Raw genomic sequence first — 19,444 nt, forward strand, 5'->3', positions numbered from 1 at the left:
ATAACTCCTCATGCGTGAATGTAGATGCAAAATACTCGTTTAGATTGTTAGCCACCTGAGCAGGATCCTCAACTGTTGAACCATCAATATCCAGTGGACCAATCTGATTCATCCCTTTCCTTCTCAAGTTCAAGTATGTAAAGAACTCTTTTCTGTTTTTCTTTGCATCCTTTGCCAAGGATTTTTCGTAGTCTGCCTTTGCCTGCCTAATCTCCTTTGTGACTTGGTTACAGACCAACTTATATCTATCATAGGCTTCCATGTCACCCATTAATTTGTATGTATCCCATGCATTTTTCTTCTCTGCCACATGTCTCATTAGTTCATCTGACAACCATTTAGGCCTAAACCTTGAACAATATTTCTTAGTTGGTATGTAAAGCCTGGTAGCCTCCAAGATTAGTTCCTTGAATGCTTCCCATTTTGAGTTTGCTGTTGGTAACATCATCAGTTGGTCCCACTGTACAGAATTTAAATACTGTCTCATACCATCATAGTCTCCTTTACGAAAACAAAAACCCTTCCCTTTACCTCTGATGGTAGTTACCTCCTTGAGTAAATCCCACTTCAACACACTGTGATCACTGCCACCTAGTGGTTCATTTATCTGCAGGTTCTTAATGCATGAAGAATCACTACTGATAATAAGATCAAGAGTATTGCTCCCTCTTGTTGCCTCACGAACATGCTGATGTAGAAAACAATCATCCAATAAATCCACAAAAGCCTTGCTAGTGTGCGAGTGACCAACCCACAAATTCCAGTCAATATCTGGGAAATTAAAATCCCCCATTATAAGACTCTCTGATTTACTGGCCCACTCTATTTCCCTGTACAATATCTTATTATACTCATCAGAGTCATTAGGCCTATAGCACACTCCTACTCTCAATTTTGATTTCCCTATGCTTATGTCACACCAAACTGACTCGACACTGCCCTGTCCATCGATGTCGACTGGCTTCACTTCCTTGGACTTTATGTGTTTCTTAATTAATAGCATAACCCCTCCTCCCCTCCTGTCCTGTCTATCCTTTCTATACACATTGTATTCCCCAAATTCCAGTTCCGCATTACTTATATCTGTGTGACACCACGTCTCTGATATCCCAACAATATCTGCCTTTGATGTTTTGAGCAATACCTCAAATTCATCAAATTTATTTACCAAACTCCTAGCATTGGTGTACACGCAGGTATACATGCACCTGTTTCTATTCTTAGCTACCCTAACACAACCCATGTGTTTACTTGTACCGCAATGACTACCAGCAGTCTCTGAAATATCCTGCATCTTGTTTTTCAGACTTCTGCTCATTTCAATAGAAGCAGTGCAAGAATCACTTCCACCTCTGCCAGTGGCTACTGTTAATCTATTAGTCCTTGTATTCCCCCCCCCCAACTAGCAGTTTTCTGACCCACCTAACACTGCCTCGACAGCATCAGCAAAAATTCTTGCACCCTTTCTATTTAAGTGTATCCCATCCCTGTAGAAGCAATCTCTAACAGTTGGTCAGGGATTACTGCTATCATAGGCAGCATGTTGCTTTTATCAATGTTAAATTTTACTTTGCCATTTCCTAGCCCCATCTACCTAATTTCTCTAAATCTTGTTTACAGTAGCATACCCTGATTACTGTGATCCACCCTGGAAAACTTTGTAACATCTGCAAAATTTTGATGTTAAGCCTGATATGCCTTCATTAGTATCCTTAAAATAACAATTGGCCCAGCACTGAATCTTGGAAGACTCCGCTAATAACATTAGTGGCAGAAAGCAGTGCACATTAATATTTCTCTCTGCTTTCTGCCACTAATACATCCCTTTATCCATAGGTAACTTGCTTCTAATGCCACACTGCTCCAATTTGTACAGCAGTCTTTCTTGTGGAACAGTATCAAAAGCTTTATTCCTTTTTATATTGGTCAAACAAGATCATCCCTTAACAAATCCATGCTTTGCTTGCTGTAATGCTGCTTAGATGATCCTGCATTACTTCTTTAACCAGTGACTATTTTTCCTGGAACAGAAGTCTGGCTTACAGGTCTAATTACTCACTTTAACCTTTGATCCCACCCCATTGTGAACTGGGGATACATTTGCACATCTCCACTTCATGGGTACTTCCCGTGAATCCAAAGTTGTTCTTGTGATTATGGCTAAAGGTTTGCTAACCTCTTTTTCTGCCTCTTTTAATATAATTGGATAGATCCCATCTGTCCCACCAGGACAGATGGGATCTATCCAATTATATAACTTCAACCGTTTCTATTCCACTTTCTTCTCAGATATCACAAAATCATTTAGCTTCCTGTTAGAATTTGATATACTTCTGACAGACCCATTCCTAAAAATTTTCTCATGTGTAAAGCATAGATGCAAAATATCTATTCCATTTGTCAGCAATCTGAGCAGTCTCATCAACAGTTATACCATTCGTATTTAGCATACCAATGTGATTTATCCCTTTACTTTTAGCATAATTATTTGTAAATTGTCCTTGTTTCAAGCTCATCACCATGCAGAACTTTTGTATTTTTAATGCTTTCAGTTAGCCAAGTTGTTCTTGGCATTCAGTGATTTGGTTCTTCCTTTGGTGTTTTATTTGGTTGTTTAGTATCTAAAACTACAGCTTGGTAGAGTCAATATCTTGTGTATGTAAATTCTGTAGTCAGGATATTCTGTGGAATGAAAAAAACTAAGATTTATTTTTAGAGGAAACCATTCAAGCTCAAACCTATTCAGTTTATCAGAAACCTGAATAAGATTATCAACAACTAAACCATCATCATCAAATGGACCAATATGATTCAACACCCTCCTTTCTATTGTTATTATAAATGAAATCTTTGCTTTTCTTGGCAATCTCTGACAGAGACTTCTTGTAGTCTGCCTTAGCTTGCCTAACCTACTTTGTGACTTGATTGTAGACTAGTTTAGTCTTTTGTAAATTATAATTTAATCACCCCTTGCATTTTATTCTCCACTACAAGTCTCATCAGTTTATATGACATCCATTTAGGTCTAAGCCTGCAACGGTATTTCTTAGTCAGTATGAGAAGCCTGTTAGCTTTTATGATTACTTCCCTGAATGCTTTCCATTTAGAATTTGCTGTTGGTAATGTCATCAGATGGTCCCACTGTATAGAGTTTATAAACTGTCTGAGACCACCATAGTTACCTTTATAAAAGTGCAAAGTCTCTTCCCTTTATTCTTGACAATAGTTGTCTTTAAGTAAATCTCACATCAGCACACTGATCACTGCCACACAGAGGATCTTTTACTTGCAGATTCTTAATGTCTGAATAATAGCAGCTGATAATCAGATCAAGAGCATTGCTTCCTCTTGTGCCTATCTAACATATTGCATTATAGAGCCTATTTTCTCTTTCTTTGGTGGTGCAAATCAGGGTATGATAATTTTTTACTGGATGTAAGAAAATAGTCAAAGACTGAAAAATACTGCTTTATTCTTTAATTTTAAGTTTTTAGTTCTAACATTGATAACTGATTGCAAAAAATATGCATGGTGTTTTGTTATTTTCAGGCTATTATTCTTCATTTCCTCCTCATGGTTAACTTAATCCAGTTTTCTTTTCATTTTTTTTTTTAATTATTATTTAAACCAAGTACTACTAAATCTTCAAGTAAAATTGCTACAATATTGAGGTATTATCTCGAAGTTCTTACATTTAATTTGTGTATGGTACTTTTGGGTTTTATAAGATATTTTGTTAATAGTATAAATTGTAATCATAATTTTAAGCTACTATTGAATATTTCAGGTTTCTCTGTTAGTTAATGTGGCTTCCAATTATCTGAATGGTGGAATAGAAGCAAAGAGATGGGGCACTGCTCATGAGAGTATAGTTCCTTATCAGTCATTTAGAACTCTTGATGGCTATTTGACCATTGGAGCAGGAACTAATGACCAGTTCAGTACACTTTGTAAAGTAAGTTGCACAGAATGTCACTAATATATGTAATCATAGCTGAGAGTTGAATTGCATTTTTCATATTTTCCATATTATACCAAGGTTGCACTACAACCTTGGTATAATGAAAATGATAAATTTTGAACAGTGTGCAGACAGTGTTCAAATTTATATTTATTAATTTTTAATTACTTTATTATTATATTAATTTAATTTTTATTTTTAATATTATGATGTGGTTACAAAGGAACTGGATACAAAAAATAATTTTGATATCATATACTTGGATTTCAGGAAAGCTTTTGACACTGTTGTGCATGGAAGACTACTGTACAAATTGGTGTAGTATGGTATTAAGGGTAAGTTGCTACAGTGGATAAAAGGGTGGTTGAGTGGGAGAAGACAGAGAGTGGCAATCAATGGACGCTGCTCTTCATGGACTAATGTTATTAGTGGAGTCCTGCAGGGTTTGGTGTTGGGTGCACTGTTTTGTATATTTATCAATGATATTGATGAAGGTATACTAGGCTTAGTGTTGAAGTTTGCAGATGATACAAAGGTTGGCAGAGTTGTTAATAACAGTAATGGCAGTGTGCTACTGCAACAGGAGCTAGAAAATTTTGGGCAGATGGGCTGAGATGTGGCAACTGAAGTTTAACATTGATAAATGTTAAACTTCATTTATCCCAGAGAAACCCCAGAGAAACATACGAACTGTGTGGTATAAAATGAAAACGATCTGGGAGTAATTGTGCAGTCAGATATGAAGTTTCTGAGTAATGCAGACAGGCTGCCAGACAGGTCATGGGGTATTGTCAGTGATATACAGGAATTTTGCTAGTAGGGAAAAATTAAGTCTTTGTATAAGGCAATGGTCAGGCCATATCTTGAGTACTGTGTACAGATATGGAGGCCTCATTTTAGGAAGGATGTAGTTGCTTGAGTGTGTACAGAAAAGGGCAACAAAATTGGTGAGGGGAATGAAGGGGTCTTCTTACCAAGAACGGCTTAAGTTCTGCAAATTGCAGTGGCTGGAGACTAGGCACCTGTGAGGTGATGTGATTGAGGTGTATAAGGCCTTGAATGGGTTGAGCACGATGAATTCTGATGGAATTCTTCCGCTTGCTCAGATTACGAACCTGAGGGGGCATAAATTCAAATTGAGGAAAGACAGTTGTAGAATAGATGTGTGGAAATTTGCCTTTCCATCTGTCATTGTGGAAGTTGATAGCTTAAATAAATTCAAGTTGGAACCGGAGAAACTTTTAGAGGGAATGGACGTGTGAAATTGCTTTTTTTTGGCTGATGCTACATAAGCTCATACACTTGCTTTCTTGCATCACATGCCTCCATTAATAACTACTGCTACATTAAATTTTGTCAAAAACTTGGAAAGCCATCCACAGAAATGCATGAAATGCTTGTTACAGGCTAGAGAGGATACTATGATGAAAAAATGTAGTTTTAAAACGATTTCAAAGGGACATTTATTTGTAAGGGACTTTTTTTTGCTCAAAGACAAAGAAAGATGTGGTTGCTTATCAACATTCCAAAATGAATGAAACATCAATGAAGTCCACACCATCACTCACTCAAATTAAAAAAAATTGCCAAATAGATTCATGTATTATCTCGTAATTTTTCATGTTTCTCATGTAATATTTCATGTATTATCACTTGAAATCAAAGACAGCATTAAGTCCTTATTTCATCTGAGTTGTTCAAGCAAGCCATGTCATATTTAGAAATTTTAATAAAAGTTATAACAAGTGATGAGTCTTGGGAGTATGGATATGACTCAGTGACCAAGATTCAAAGCTCCAAGTGGAAAACAATATCGTCATCAAGGCCAAAATAGGCAGTCAAAATTACATCTGAACGTCATTGCTAATTGCATTTTTTGATGGCAAGGGTATGGTGTTATCAAAATTCATTCCATGAGGTGTCACTGTTCAGCCTACTTTTGAGTAAAATGTTTAGGAAATGTACTCTGTCATAAACAACCTGAAAAAAAGCAAATTGGTTGCTTCTTCACCTTGATAATGTGCCATATCGCACATCACTTGCCGTAATTTTCAACTGATAAAAACATTCCTGTTATGCTGTACCCATCTGTTTGTCTGATTTGGCACCATATGAGTTTTTGGCTATTCTCAAAATTAAAATGCTATGAAAGGAAAACAATTTGATCAACTTAAGAAATCCATTCAGACATGACAGACTGCCTTAAAATGTTCACAAAAGAAGGCTTCCAAAATAAAATAAATATTGCTTCTACCAACAAAACAGTTGAAATAAGTAAAGTTTATTAAAAAATAAATTATGCACATGGATGCTGATACTTAATTTATTTTTAATAAACTTATTTTGACTGTGTTTCATTGGCAGAAGCAATATTTATTTCATTGTGAATGTTTGCAGAAAATTCCATTGTGCTGGTCCCCAGGTGACAAGCATTATAGTAATCAAATGATTTTTCTGAGTGATTTATAGAGCGTTTACTCAAAGAGGCAGTTCTTGTTCAAGTTTGTTTTTCTTTCTTTCCTACTAATTAATCACAAACTTAGTCTTATGAATTGCAAGCAAATTTCAGGAAGGAAAACCATCTTTCTTTTTTCCTTTAAACTAACTTTTATACTGCTTGACCGCTCTAGTGGCACTGCTCCTGCCTCCCTGTCAGAGCTTAGAAATCTGGGAGAAGAAATCCACTCTCTCACAGCTGAAAGGAGCGAAGATGGATAACAATACATTTCCGCCTTCAGAGCCACTGAGCTCAAGACTAGAAACAAGTCACAGAAAATGACTTTTCTCAACCCAAGAGGTTGAACCATCCCCTCAAGAGAAGATACCATCATTCCTAATTTTATACTCTTTATCAGACCAGCCTCTGAGTAGTTATCTCCCTTCCTTGTGCAGAAATGCATTGAGTCTGCTGCAGGTTTACCAAAATTAGTAAGGTGACTCCAGTCAGGCAATCTTCTGGTAGAGACCACTCAATCTCAACGTTATGTAAAGCAATTAAAGCTGACTACCTTTGTCGAACACTCAATAAAAATCACTCTCCATGCCACCCTAAACTCTTCAAAGGGAGTAATAAAAAAATATAGGACTTATTAACTGTAGCTGAGGAGGATTTTGTCCAGGAGCTACATGAACTAAAAGTTATCCAAGCAAGGAGAATCATGACTCGAAAAGACAGTAGTCTTGTCCCAGCAAGGAGCATAATTCTCACTTTTAGCTCTCCTAACTTACCAGTCTGTCAAATCAGACTATTTCCATTGCCGTGTCTGAACATACATCCCGAAACACTCCCAAACTGCATGTCAAAGTGAAGCAATATGTCCGATTTGTGGATCAAAGGAGCACACTCGGTCTGACTTCACAATCAGCACTCCTCATTGCCCAAATTGCAATGGTAATCACCTGCCATTCTCCAAAATATGTGAACTATGGAAGCAAGGGGAAAAAAATCCAGAAATATAAAATGGAGAACAAAGCACTTACTGAAAGATGAGAAGACAAATAATCAAAATCCCTAAGCAAACCCTTAGCCATAATTATAAGAGCATATTAGATTCATGGGAGGTCCCCATGGACTGGAGATGTGCAAATGTATCCCCAATTCATAAGGGTGACACAAATAATTATAGGCCTGTTAGTTTAACTTCTTATCCAGGGAAAATAATGAAGTCACTGGTTAATGAAGCATTGCAGGATCATCTAGACAAGACTGCATTAATAGTTCAGACACAACATGGGTTTGTTAAAGATAGGTCTTGTTCGACCAGCTTGATTGGATACTACAATGTGGTCACAAAGGAACTGGGCACAAAAGATAATTTTGAAATCATATACTTGTATTTCAGGATAGCTTTTGATACTGTTGCACATGGAAGACTACTATACAAATTGGAGTGGTAGGGCATTAAGGGCAAGTTGCTACAATGGTAAAAGTGTTGATTGAGTGGGAGATGGAAATAAATGGATACTGCTCTACATGGACTCGCCCAGGGTTCTGTTTTGTGTATTTATCAGTGATATCGATGAAGGTATATCAGGCTTAATGTCCAAGTTTGCAGATGATACAAAGGTTGGCAGGGTTGTTACAGTAAAGACAGTATGCTACTGCAACAGGATCTAGAAAAGTTAGGCAGATGGGCTGAGAAGTGGCAACTGAAGTTTAACATTGACAAATGCAAAGTACTGCATATGGGTAGAAGTAGCCCAAGAGAAATGTACCAACTGTGTGGTGCTACATGCAGGGAAGTGGAGAATGAAAAAGACGTGGATATGGAGTCTTGTCAATGATATATACGGTGGATGCGGAAAGGTCAAGGGAATGACTACTGCATATTCCCGGAGCAATATGGCCTTAGTTGCTAATGCTCCTAAAAACCAAATAACAAACAAACAATGATATATAGGAATTTTGCTAACAGAGTCAAGGAGGTGATTATACTTTTGTATAAGGCAATGGTCAGGCCACACCTTGAGTACTGCATACAGGTCTGGAGGCCTCATGTTAGGAAGGATATAGAGTTGCTAGAATGAGTACAGAGAAGGGCAACAAGATTGGTGAGAGGAACATAGGGGTGTGCTTACCAAGAGAGGCTTAAGTTCTGCAAGTTGCAGCATCTGGAGACTAGGCACCTACATGGTGATCTGATTGAGGTGTATAAGGCCTTGAATGGTTTGAGCAGGCTCAATGCTAATGGGATTCTTTCGCTTGCTCAGATTACTCTCCTGAGGGGACATAGATTCAAATTGAGGAAAGACAGTTGTAGAATAACTGTGCGGAGGTTTGCCTTTAGCCAGCGGGTAGATGATTGCTGGAACTGACTTCCTGAGGTTGATAGCTTAAATAAATTTAAGGTTGAACTAGACAAACATTTGGAGTGACCGGATTGGGTTTTTTTTGGCTGATGCTGTATAAGCTTACTTTTTTGCATCGTATGCCTCAACTAATGCTAATGCTAACTGAATTACCATCTTTGCATCACCAGGGTACCTACCCGTCCACTAAAGATAGGCCAAATAGCCTTGAAACGTTGCTGCCTGGGTGATGGTATTCATGAGAACAAGTAACAATAGTCTTCTCCATTGGTGAAGCGTTACTTGTTCGTGGTAGTGCAATATCATGGCAACTCGTTGTGAAGATATTCACAATATGGGTACACCTGAAATGATGCCGTTCTCAACTACTTTAGAGTTTGCTGTGCACAAACTTGTACGTCAGTTAAAAACTTCACACAGCGTGAGGCATAAGCCTAAAAGCGTTTCAGTTAAGATTTTTTATTACTTCATAGAATTATACAGTTACTGTCTTTCATCTGTTAGAATGTATTTAGCATTTTATTTTATATATATATATATATATATATATATAGGTGCTTCCATAGCCAGGTGGGCAGGAGCAGCAGTGCGTAGCACACGCTTCTTGATAAGACCGGGGTTCAAGCCCGTAACCACCAAATATGGAGGATGCGGAAAGGTCAGGGAATGACCACCGCATATCCCCGGAGCAATATGGCCTTAGTTGCTAATGCTCCTAAAAACCAAATAACAAACAACAAACTATATATATATATATATTTTTTTTTTTTTTTATTATTATTTTTTTATTTTTTTTTAGGGTTGAATGTTTGTAACACAGCTTTATGCTTTCTGCAGACTAAGACTTCATGCATTCATCCATTTCTAAACTGCTTTATGCATAAAATAAAAATAAGCTAAAATTTCTCCTCCAAATTTTGTATATTTTCCAGCTACGATACTTTCATTCTGTAATAACATAGCATTAAACTATTTTTTTGTGCATTGTTTTCTTATAAAATCTATGATAGTTTAGTTCTTTATTACTTTTATATAGCTTCTCAAGATGGAACATTTACTAGATGATCCTCGCTACCAGAGTAATAAGGAAAGAGTAGAAAACAGAGTATCTTTGGTTCCACAGCTTGCGGCTAGGTAAGTCTTGGCCCATAACAAGTTAAAAACAAAAATCATAATTCCCAAGTATTCCAGGGATTTTTTTTTTTTTTTTTATGTGAACCCCAAACACGAGAGGTATTAGAACCTATAGTACTTAGTACCGTGCTTGGGTTTGAGGTTAAGAAGACGAAAGAAGATATTTGTTGACATTGGACTTGAACTTCTGTAGATTGTAATTTTCAGGAAATACGTATGAAGGAAGGTTGTTCCAGAAAACGGCAGTTGAATGAATAAATGAGGAAGATGAAAAGTTGGTTCTGTGGGTTTGAAGTTGGACAGTTTGTTAGTTTGTTATTTGGTTTTTAGGAGCATTAGCAACTAAGGCCATATTGCTCCGGGATATGCGGTGGTCATTCCCTGACCTTTCCGCATCTTCCGTATTTGGTGGTGACGGGCTCGAACTCCGGTCTAATCGAGAAGCGTGTGCAACGCACTGCTGCTGCTCCTTCCCACCTGGCTACGGAGGCGCCTTGAAGTTGGACAGTAAATGGATGTTGGCGGCACGTGTTCGGACTGTTTTGAAAGAGAGAGCAGGAATTATAGAAGCCAATTCAGAAGAACAGTGCCCATGGAAGTATCTGTAGAAGAGGCATGCAGCAGAAACAGTGCGTCTATGAGAAAGCGAGTGGAGAGACTGTTAGAGATGAATCATTAATTAACCTAACTGCCCTCTTCCGAATGGAATCAAGAAGCCGGAGAGAGGTTTTGGGGGCACCACCCCAGATATGGGAACAATATTCCATGGCAGGGCGAATTTGCGATTTATACAGAGTGAGCAGCTGTTTGGAAGAAAAGTAACGCCGAGAGCGAAAGAGAAAATCAAGTTTTTTAGATGCAGAGGAAGCAATATTTGTAATGTGCTTGTGCTAAGAGAGATTAGAAGTCAGGGTAATCCCCAAAAGAGATATATCATTTTGCCTAGAAATCGGAGTGTCAGTAAAGATAAGCGTCGGAGTAGAAGAATCCTTTTTGTGAGATATAAGACAAGACTGAGTTTTAGAAGGGTTGAAATCAACTAAGTTGTCTTTGCCCCACTGGAGAATTACCTGAAGATCGGCATTTAAGGAATTGGTAGCAGATTTTTGAGAAGTTGAAGTTGATTGAGCAGGACAAGGTTTCTCAAAATGGAAAGTTGAATGCAATGTGCTATCATCGGCAAAACTATGGATAGGATTTCCAGTCAATGGAAGAAGGTCATTGATATACAAGAGGAAAAGAGTGGGGGAAAGAACTGAACCTTGGGGGACACCGGCATTAGTGGAGAAGTTAGAAGACAGAGAGCCATCTACCATCACCCTCAGTGAGCGATCAGAGAGAAAACTGGATAACCAATTACTAAAAACAGTTGGCAAACCATAAGATGGAAGCTTGTTTAGAAGACCTTTATGCCAAACACGATCAAAAGCCTTTGAGATGTCAAGAGCAACTACTTGTGTTTCACCGAACCTTTCCATTGAATTAGTCCATAAATGGGTAACATAAGCCAGAATATCTCCAGTGGATCGACACTGACGGAAGGTTTCTAGGTAGTTTAAGAGTTGGCGGTTAATTGATTTCTCCATTACTTCAGAAAGAGTAGAAGTAATTGCAATGGGACGATAATTGGATGGGAGGGATTTGTCACCCTTTTTAGGAACTGGCTGGATATGAGCAAATTTCCAAGCAGAAGGAAAAACACCTTTGGAATAAGAAAGTGAAAAAAGGCGGCAAAGAATAGGAGTAAGTTCAGGAGCACAGGTTTTGAGAACAAGTGGAGAAATACCATCAGGACCTGGAGCTTTCTTAGCATCAAGATTCATCAAAATCCTTCTGATATCCTTTTGACGGAAGACCACAGGAGGCATTGAATGGAGCGTGTTGGGAATGGTGGGAGGTGTTTTACCAAGATCATTAATACATGAGCTGTAAGAAAAATGGGATGCTAGCATGTCAGCTTTATCCTTGGCTGAAGTGGCAACAGAACCATCTGGTTTGGACAGAGGTGGGAGCAAAGATGGGCAAAAGTTGCGGCCAATAGCTTTGGCAAGAGACCAGAATGCTCGGCTACCATTAGGGCAAGAAGCAAGTTTTCTACTCTTAGCCTGTTCAAACTCTAGTTTGGACTGGTTAATAACTGCTTTACAACTGTTGCGAGCTTTGGTGTAGGCAGAAAATGAAACTGAAGAATTAGAAACAAGCCAATTACAATATGCAACATTCTTCTCTTGGACAGCCTTAGCACATTTATTGGAAAACCAAGGTTTAGATAAAGGACAAGATTTTAAAGTGGAGTGTGGGATAAAGGATTCCATTCCTGCAAGAATAATTTCACTGACACAATCTGAGCAAATGTTGACATCAGAAGTTTTGAAACAGTAATCCGACCAAGGAAAAGAAGAAAAGAAGTCTCGCAGGTCATCCCATTTTGCATTCTTGTAAAGCCAAACAACACGTGGTTGGGAATAGCCATGAGATAAAGGTTCCATTGGAGAAGAGACAATCACCAAGTTGTGATCTGAAGTGCCTAAAGGACCTCTCACTTCGACCGTGTACTTAGAAGGGTTGTTTGTGAGAAAAAGATCAAGCGTATTGGCTGTATGATTAGGATTGTCCGGTATTCTTGTAGGTAAATGAACAATCTGTGCTAGGTCATTAGTAATTGCAAAAGCCTCAGCATCTCGACCTGCTGGGTCGGTGTGACTAGAAAACGGAAGCCAGCTGGAGTTGTGAACATTAAAATCACCAAGGAAAATTACTTCACTGTTAGGAAAGTTGGACTGGAGAAAGTCAAGTTGCAAAGAGAGGAAGTCAAAGAGCTCCAAGTGATTAGTGGAGTTGGGAGAACGGTAGAGACAACAGATGAATTTGACACAATGAGGTAGAGAGATTTTAAGCCAGAGAGATCAAAGAGAGGAGATTCCAAATTGCCAAGTCTCTGACAGGGAATATCAGAATGGACATATGCACAAGTACCACCTTTGAGGCGAAAGGAATCATACAGCGAATAATTTGGGCATCTGAGATGAGCAGTAGATGAATCAACCGATAACTGAGATTCTGTCAGAAAAAGTACATGGGGTTTGGCAGACTGCAAGTGGAAATGGACATCGTTCAGATTAGAATTGAGACCACGTATATTTGTGAAATGAATTAGGAAGTCCTTGGGAGGTTTAGATCTTTTCGCAGATAAGCTAGCTCTATTAGTTTGACAATTCATGGTGTATTCAATAGTAAGAAAAAGTAGGTGGGACATGCTGTATGAAGTAATGAAATTTTTGGATATGGCGTACATGTGGTAAGAATATACCCAGATCCTTGACATAACGTGGCCTCGACAATGCTCCCCGCATACACACTACTCGGACTCCCTCCAGTCACTATCTGGCAGAGTAGAGGCAGCAAGATTATACACTAGCTGATCTGGAAGCTTCCTAGAGAGTTACCAATAGGTTCAGTCCGGTGTACTAACTAGCGGCCGGCCTGCGAACACCGTTTTAGAGCTGTACCCTCGAAATGTAAGGAATATTGTATCTCGCCACGACGTTCATCATAACCTCAAAAGTCATCAATCATACTGCATGATGGAAGAGATAGGGAAAGGTTGACCAGAAGTATGTGTAAAGTTTGACAACAAAGTGTTGGACTGAATATATATATATATATATATATATATATATATTCAGTCCAACACTCATAGCTACTCAAAGGTCCCGCATGGTAAGCTAGTTAAACTGCTTAGGATTATCTTCAATACTATAGATTTCACTAGAATTATTAGTAATAATAGACCTATTTTAACCTTTATAAAGAATAATAAGCATAACATCAAACACATAAATACATATGATTTCAAAAACTTATTCACTAGCATCCCGCAAGATAGTTTAAAATTGGTTTTAAATAATTATTTCACAGAATATAGCGAAATTTTACCCTGCCAACATAATTACTGGGATAACCTACTTAACCTTTGTATTTCCAACAGCTATATTTATAATGGTAGCAATATTTTCATACAGCATACCGGCATAGCTATGGGGGCGAGTAACTCGTGTCTCATTGCCAATCTATATCTACACCATTTTGAAAACAACTTCGATAAAGATATCAATATGTTCAGATATATAGATGACTTAATTGTGTTCAACTATACTAACTTTCATACAGAAGCAGTTAAACACTACCCGCAGGATTTGGTTCTAGAGGTCACTAACAAGAGTGACTCTTGTAAAGCTGCATATCTGGATATAGACATTCATATTAAGAATAATAACCTAACTACCAAGGTATTTGACAAACGCAAAGAATTCAATTTCAAAACTATAGACCTAACTAGTTGGGGTACAAATATCTCAATACGTATTCTTAAAAACATAATAGTGACACAAGGTATCAGAAGATTATATATCTGTAATAATAAAAGTGATGTTATAGACGCACTGATTGATCTTAAGCATAATTTATTAGATAAAAGTTTCCCACATAATTTCATTATGAAACATATGAGTACTGCTTTGTCCATAGCCCTAAAAATATACCACGATGATCTAAACCAGTTGGATACCATGGAAGCTATTAGGCATACTGTATATTGAATTATACGTACGGGGTATAGTTTCTCTGTTTTAAAGGAATTATTATCTGGTATAGTTTCTCTGTTTTAAAGGAATTATTATCGGTTTTATACATCGGTATCTATGGAGCGAGTTGTTTACTAATTAGCCTTTGTATATACATGTACATACTAGGTACTGCTGCATAAACACACTATATATAGCTTACACCTTAGAAAAGTGGTATCTATATGTGTTTTTACAGTAGGAATTAATTAGTTTATATTTTACTAAGATTTCTCTTCGACATCTGAGAATTATTGGTTTTGTTTTCTCTACTATAGAGGGCGCTATTATACTTTTGGTTCATCACAAACTTGGCTATTATCGGACAAATCTTAGGTGGCGCAGTATACGCAGAAGATATAAACGTCTAGTGCGTTAGCTGCAGGCGTTTAGTTTTTTCCCGCCTTGGGCTACGGTAATGTATGTAATGTAGATTCTTTGACGGGAACATACTGGTTCTACAGTATTCCCTCCTTTGTTGTTTAACGACATTCCCTCCTTTGTTGTTTTTTAACGCTTTACATATAGTTCGCCACTACTTGATATTTTGACGTTAGATTTATAGTAAATTTTCTTAGAAATTAGCCATTCTGTTTTTTTCTGTTTCTTTTCGCATTCTATTGATATATTTTACCGGCTCGTACTACTTAACCAGGATCCCTACTATTAGGGTCGGGAAGTTACACTCCCGGTTATATCCGATGTAATATCGATAAATTGCTTTTCCTTTTCTGTTTCACTTTTATCTATCCTCTTGCCTTATTTTTTCATATCTCACGAACTATTAGAGTAATTCGAGGGGGAGTGAGGTACTATTGCTTTAACTACACTGCTTTCCGTTCGCCTTTAGTTAGCTAATTTAGCCCTTTTTTCTGCAAATTGTTCAGCAAATATTAATAATTTCTCAGTTGTGCTTATAATGTTGCAGCGATCGGTCGGGCTAAATATCATCCAGCCTGTATTCGTACAAATTTTGGTTAGACATACCCCTTTTTGGACGGCTAGATTTATACTGATTTATATCTATACTATAACCTAATTTTAAATTAGATGAATTATCCATTATTATGGATATTTGGATTTGGCATACAGGCTGATGATAACAGAAACCGATGGCTCGGTCTAACATGGGTTTGTCATTTTGTAGGGGTTTGGCCCTCGACAAAATCTCTTGCAAAATGGGTTCCCATGTAAGGCTTATTATGTTAATTAACCTAATATTTTATATTTTTCATGTATTTTTCATGTATACTGGAGGTACGGTTTGACCAGTGGTTACATCGATTTTCAAACTATGGAGGGACTTACATTACACTATAACTTATCTAATTTGGACATATATATATTTTTTTTTTTTATATATATTATTGTGAGGTGACAACTCGTGTTTCAGTTTTGGTAAAATTATTTTAGTGTTGTGTGGGTTTCTTTGATTACTTCCCTGGAAGTAAACAAAGAAGCTACTAGGCTTCTCATACCAACAAAGAAATAGTGTTCAAGGCTTAGATATAAATGAATGTCAGATGAACTAGTGAAACATATGGCAGAGAAGAAAAGTGCATGGGATGTATATAAATTATTAGGTGATACAAAAGCTTATGGTAGATATAAATTAGTCTGTAATCAAGCCACAAAGGAGATTATGAGAAGTCTCTGGCAAAAAATGCAAAGAAAAATAGCAAAGACTTCTATGCTTATATTCACAGTAGAAGGAAGGGATTGAACCACTTTGGGCCACTTGATCTGTATGGGTTAACTGTTGGTGACCCTGCTCGGGTTGCAGACAAATTAAATAGGTATTTTGCATCTGCATTCACACATGCGGAATCCTTTAGGGAAGGAGATGCTAGAAGTTTATCAAACTCTGATGAGGAGCTAAATGACTTTGTAATAACTTAAAAGGAAAGTTGGAGGAGAAATTGTTGAGGATGAACATAAAAAAAGGCACCTGAGGCAAATGGAATCTATCCAATTGTATTAAGGAAGGCAGCAAATGAGGTAAGAAAACCCTTAGCCATACAGGTGACCCCTGCTTAAAAATCTGTACATATAAAATATTCTACATTACATATTAAACTTAAAATGCCAATTAAAATCATGAATTTATTAATCCAGTGGCCCTGGGCTGTTGAGTTTTCGTATCTTTGGTCAATTTTTGGTTGTACTTTGTCTTCCTGGTAAACTAAAAGGGGTTTTACTTTAAATTCCCCCACAGCTTTACCACTCAACAATAAAGTCAACTGATCCTTCACTGCTTTGAAGCCTGGCATGTTTTTTTTTGTTCTCTCGATATGAAACTTCTTTTAGGCATTTGTTTCCAAAAAAGTCCCGTTTCATCTATGTTAAAAAGTTGTTAAGAAGTATAATACCTCTCTTCAATAATTTTAAGAAGTTCTTTTTTTAAAGTTTTGGCTGCTTCTCCCTGAATTTTAAATCTATTGAACCAGCCCTTACTAGCTTTAAATGGTTTCACATTTTTTTTTTTTTAGGTGAGCTTTCTTCAGATCATCATATAAGATATTGCTTCAATAAAATTATTTAGAAGTCTCTCCGTTTCAATTATAAAAGCCAGCCTAGCCATAACTAATTTAGTTGTTTGCAGTGGAACAGCTGTCTTTCCTGCCGCTATAATTAATTCTTTATTTTTTTATAAATGTTCTTACAGTTGAATCTGCCAGTCCTAAATGATTGCACACATCTACTTGTCGTTGAACGGAATCGATTCGCTTCAAAACGTATAATTTAATTTTAAAAGTCAGTCTTTTTCTTACCTTAGTAGGCTTCATACCACATCCAGACGTTGTTGCTTTTTAATTCTTATCCGCCATTATTCATCTTCGAAAGTGTAACTGCATTGCATTAATTATTATACAATGTTCGAGTAAACTGTCCATTACCTAACACTATACTGAGTGATGACTAGACTTTGGATAAATGCATATAATACAAATATTACAAGCGATATACTTCATCATTTTTTAAAATGTTGATCTTGGAACTATGTAACAAGCCACCATGCTTCAATCAAATTAGCATGGAAGAAAATTTCATTAAGCATGGGAAAATTTTGCATGGCGGCATGGGAAACTTTTTAATGCTGTTTTTCTATTCATTTTCAAGCTATTAACTACATCAGGTGAAACATTTTCGTTAAACATGCCAAAAATTTAATCTGTTAAAAGAGTATAGGGAGTTGTGACAGCATTAGAGTGAGATATGGGTTATAATATAAGAGCAGCGTTATAGCGAATCAGCGTAGAGCAAACTGTGTTATAACAAGGGCCTGCTGTAATTACAAGAGCATCCTTGGATTCTGGGAAGGTACCTATGGAGAAGTGCAAATATATCCCCAATTCATATAGGGGGATCAAAAGGCAACATGGGCAATTAGACCTATTTGCTTAACGTCTGTTTCAGGAAAAATAATGGAATCGCTGGCTAAAGAAGTAATGCAAGACCATTTAGACAGGCATGCAATTATACTGCAATCAAAACATGAATTTGTCAAAGGGCAGTTTTGTCTTATAAGTTACTATGATGCAGTGACCAATGAACAGGATGCAAAAAAATAGTTTTGACATCATGTACTTGGATTTCAGGAAGTCTTTTGATACCATTACACATAAAAGACTGCTGTACAAACTGAAGCAATATAGCATTAAGGGCAAGTTATTGCTATGGATAAAGGGATAGTTAATTGGAAGACAGAGAAGGGTTATCAATGGGCATTGATCTTCATGGGCTAATGTTATTAGTGGAGTTCCCCAGGGTTCAGTGCTGGGTCCATTGTTGTTTTCAATATTTATTAATAATATCAATGAAGGTATATCAGGTTTATTGTCTAATTTTTGCAGATGACGCAAAGGTTGGCAGGGTGGTTAATGACAGTCAACATGGGTAGCAGTAACCCAGTGCAACTTATAAACTGTCTGGTACTACATTCAGCTTAGTGGAGAATGAAAAAGACCTAGAGTAATTGTGCAGTGAGACATGAAATTTTCTGGACAGTGCAAGCATGCTACCAGGACAGCTCATGGGGTTTTGTCAATGATATACAGAAGCTTTGCTAGCAAGGATAAGGAGGTGATTATCCCTTTGTCTAAGGGTTAGGCTGCATCTTGAGTACTGTATACAGATATAGAGGCATCATGTTAAGAGGTGATGTAGATCTGTTGGAACAAGTGCAGAGAAGGGCAATCAGAATGCTGAAGGGAACAAAAGGGTGCTCTTACCTAGAAAGGCTTCAGTTCTTCAAATTGCAATGTCTCAAGACTATGCACCAATTCATATAGGGGGATTGAGGTGCTTAAAGCCTTGAATGGATTGAGTGAATGTTAATGGTATTCTTTTGCTTGCTGAGACCACACATGAGGGGGCATAAATTCAAGTTGAAGAAGGATGCTTGCAGGATAGATGTGTAGAAGTTTGCCTTCAGCCAGTGGGTGGTTGATTGTTAGGACAGCTTCTATCTGTTGTTGTGGAAGTGGATGGGTTGAATAAATAGAACTTGAAAAATTCTTGGAGGTATAGATGGATGAACTTTTTTTTTTGCTGATGCTATATAAGCTTGCTTTCTTGCATCATTTGCCATCAGTATTGCTATCTTTGTCTCAATTGCTAATGCGTATGCTTTTATCTTTTTTGAAAGATTTCAGTTCTTTTTGTTCTTCCAGTTTTTGGTTTAAAAAAAAAAAACAAAAAGAAAACTTATCACTGGGAATGGAGCTTACAGATTAAATAAATTGACAAGTGAATGATGTCTGCTGTTTCTGATTTGCCACATTCTGCCAGATCTGCTTACTGATGTTATTAAATGAAACTTGACTGATTTTTAGACAGTTGTGATTGCCCCTTTTTCCCAGTGTTCATTTAATTACCATTTTAGGTGTTCTTCATTTGAAAAGTTGTTGGTCTTATT

At 37.2% G+C, this 19,444-nt stretch overlaps 1 protein-coding gene across 1 annotated transcript in view; it reads left to right on the plus strand.

The window, feature by feature from the left end:
- LOC150090947 (succinyl-CoA:glutarate CoA-transferase) overlaps nt 1-19,444 on the plus strand; it is a 79,942-nt gene that overhangs the window by 42,109 nt on the left and 18,389 nt on the right. The window contains exons 8-9 of the mRNA XM_090380784.1: nt 3,788-3,955; nt 9,807-9,904. Of these exons, the coding sequence (XP_090236910.1) occupies nt 3,788-3,955; nt 9,807-9,904 (266 nt within the window). The remainder of the gene's footprint in view (nt 1-3,787; nt 3,956-9,806; nt 9,905-19,444) is intronic.

This window comes from Mastigoproctus giganteus, chromosome 1 (assembly GCF_048544385.1).
Source record: "Mastigoproctus giganteus isolate SK-2022 chromosome 1, ASM4854438v1, whole genome shotgun sequence".
Taxonomy (NCBI): domain Eukaryota; kingdom Metazoa; phylum Arthropoda; class Arachnida; order Uropygi; family Thelyphonidae; genus Mastigoproctus; species Mastigoproctus giganteus.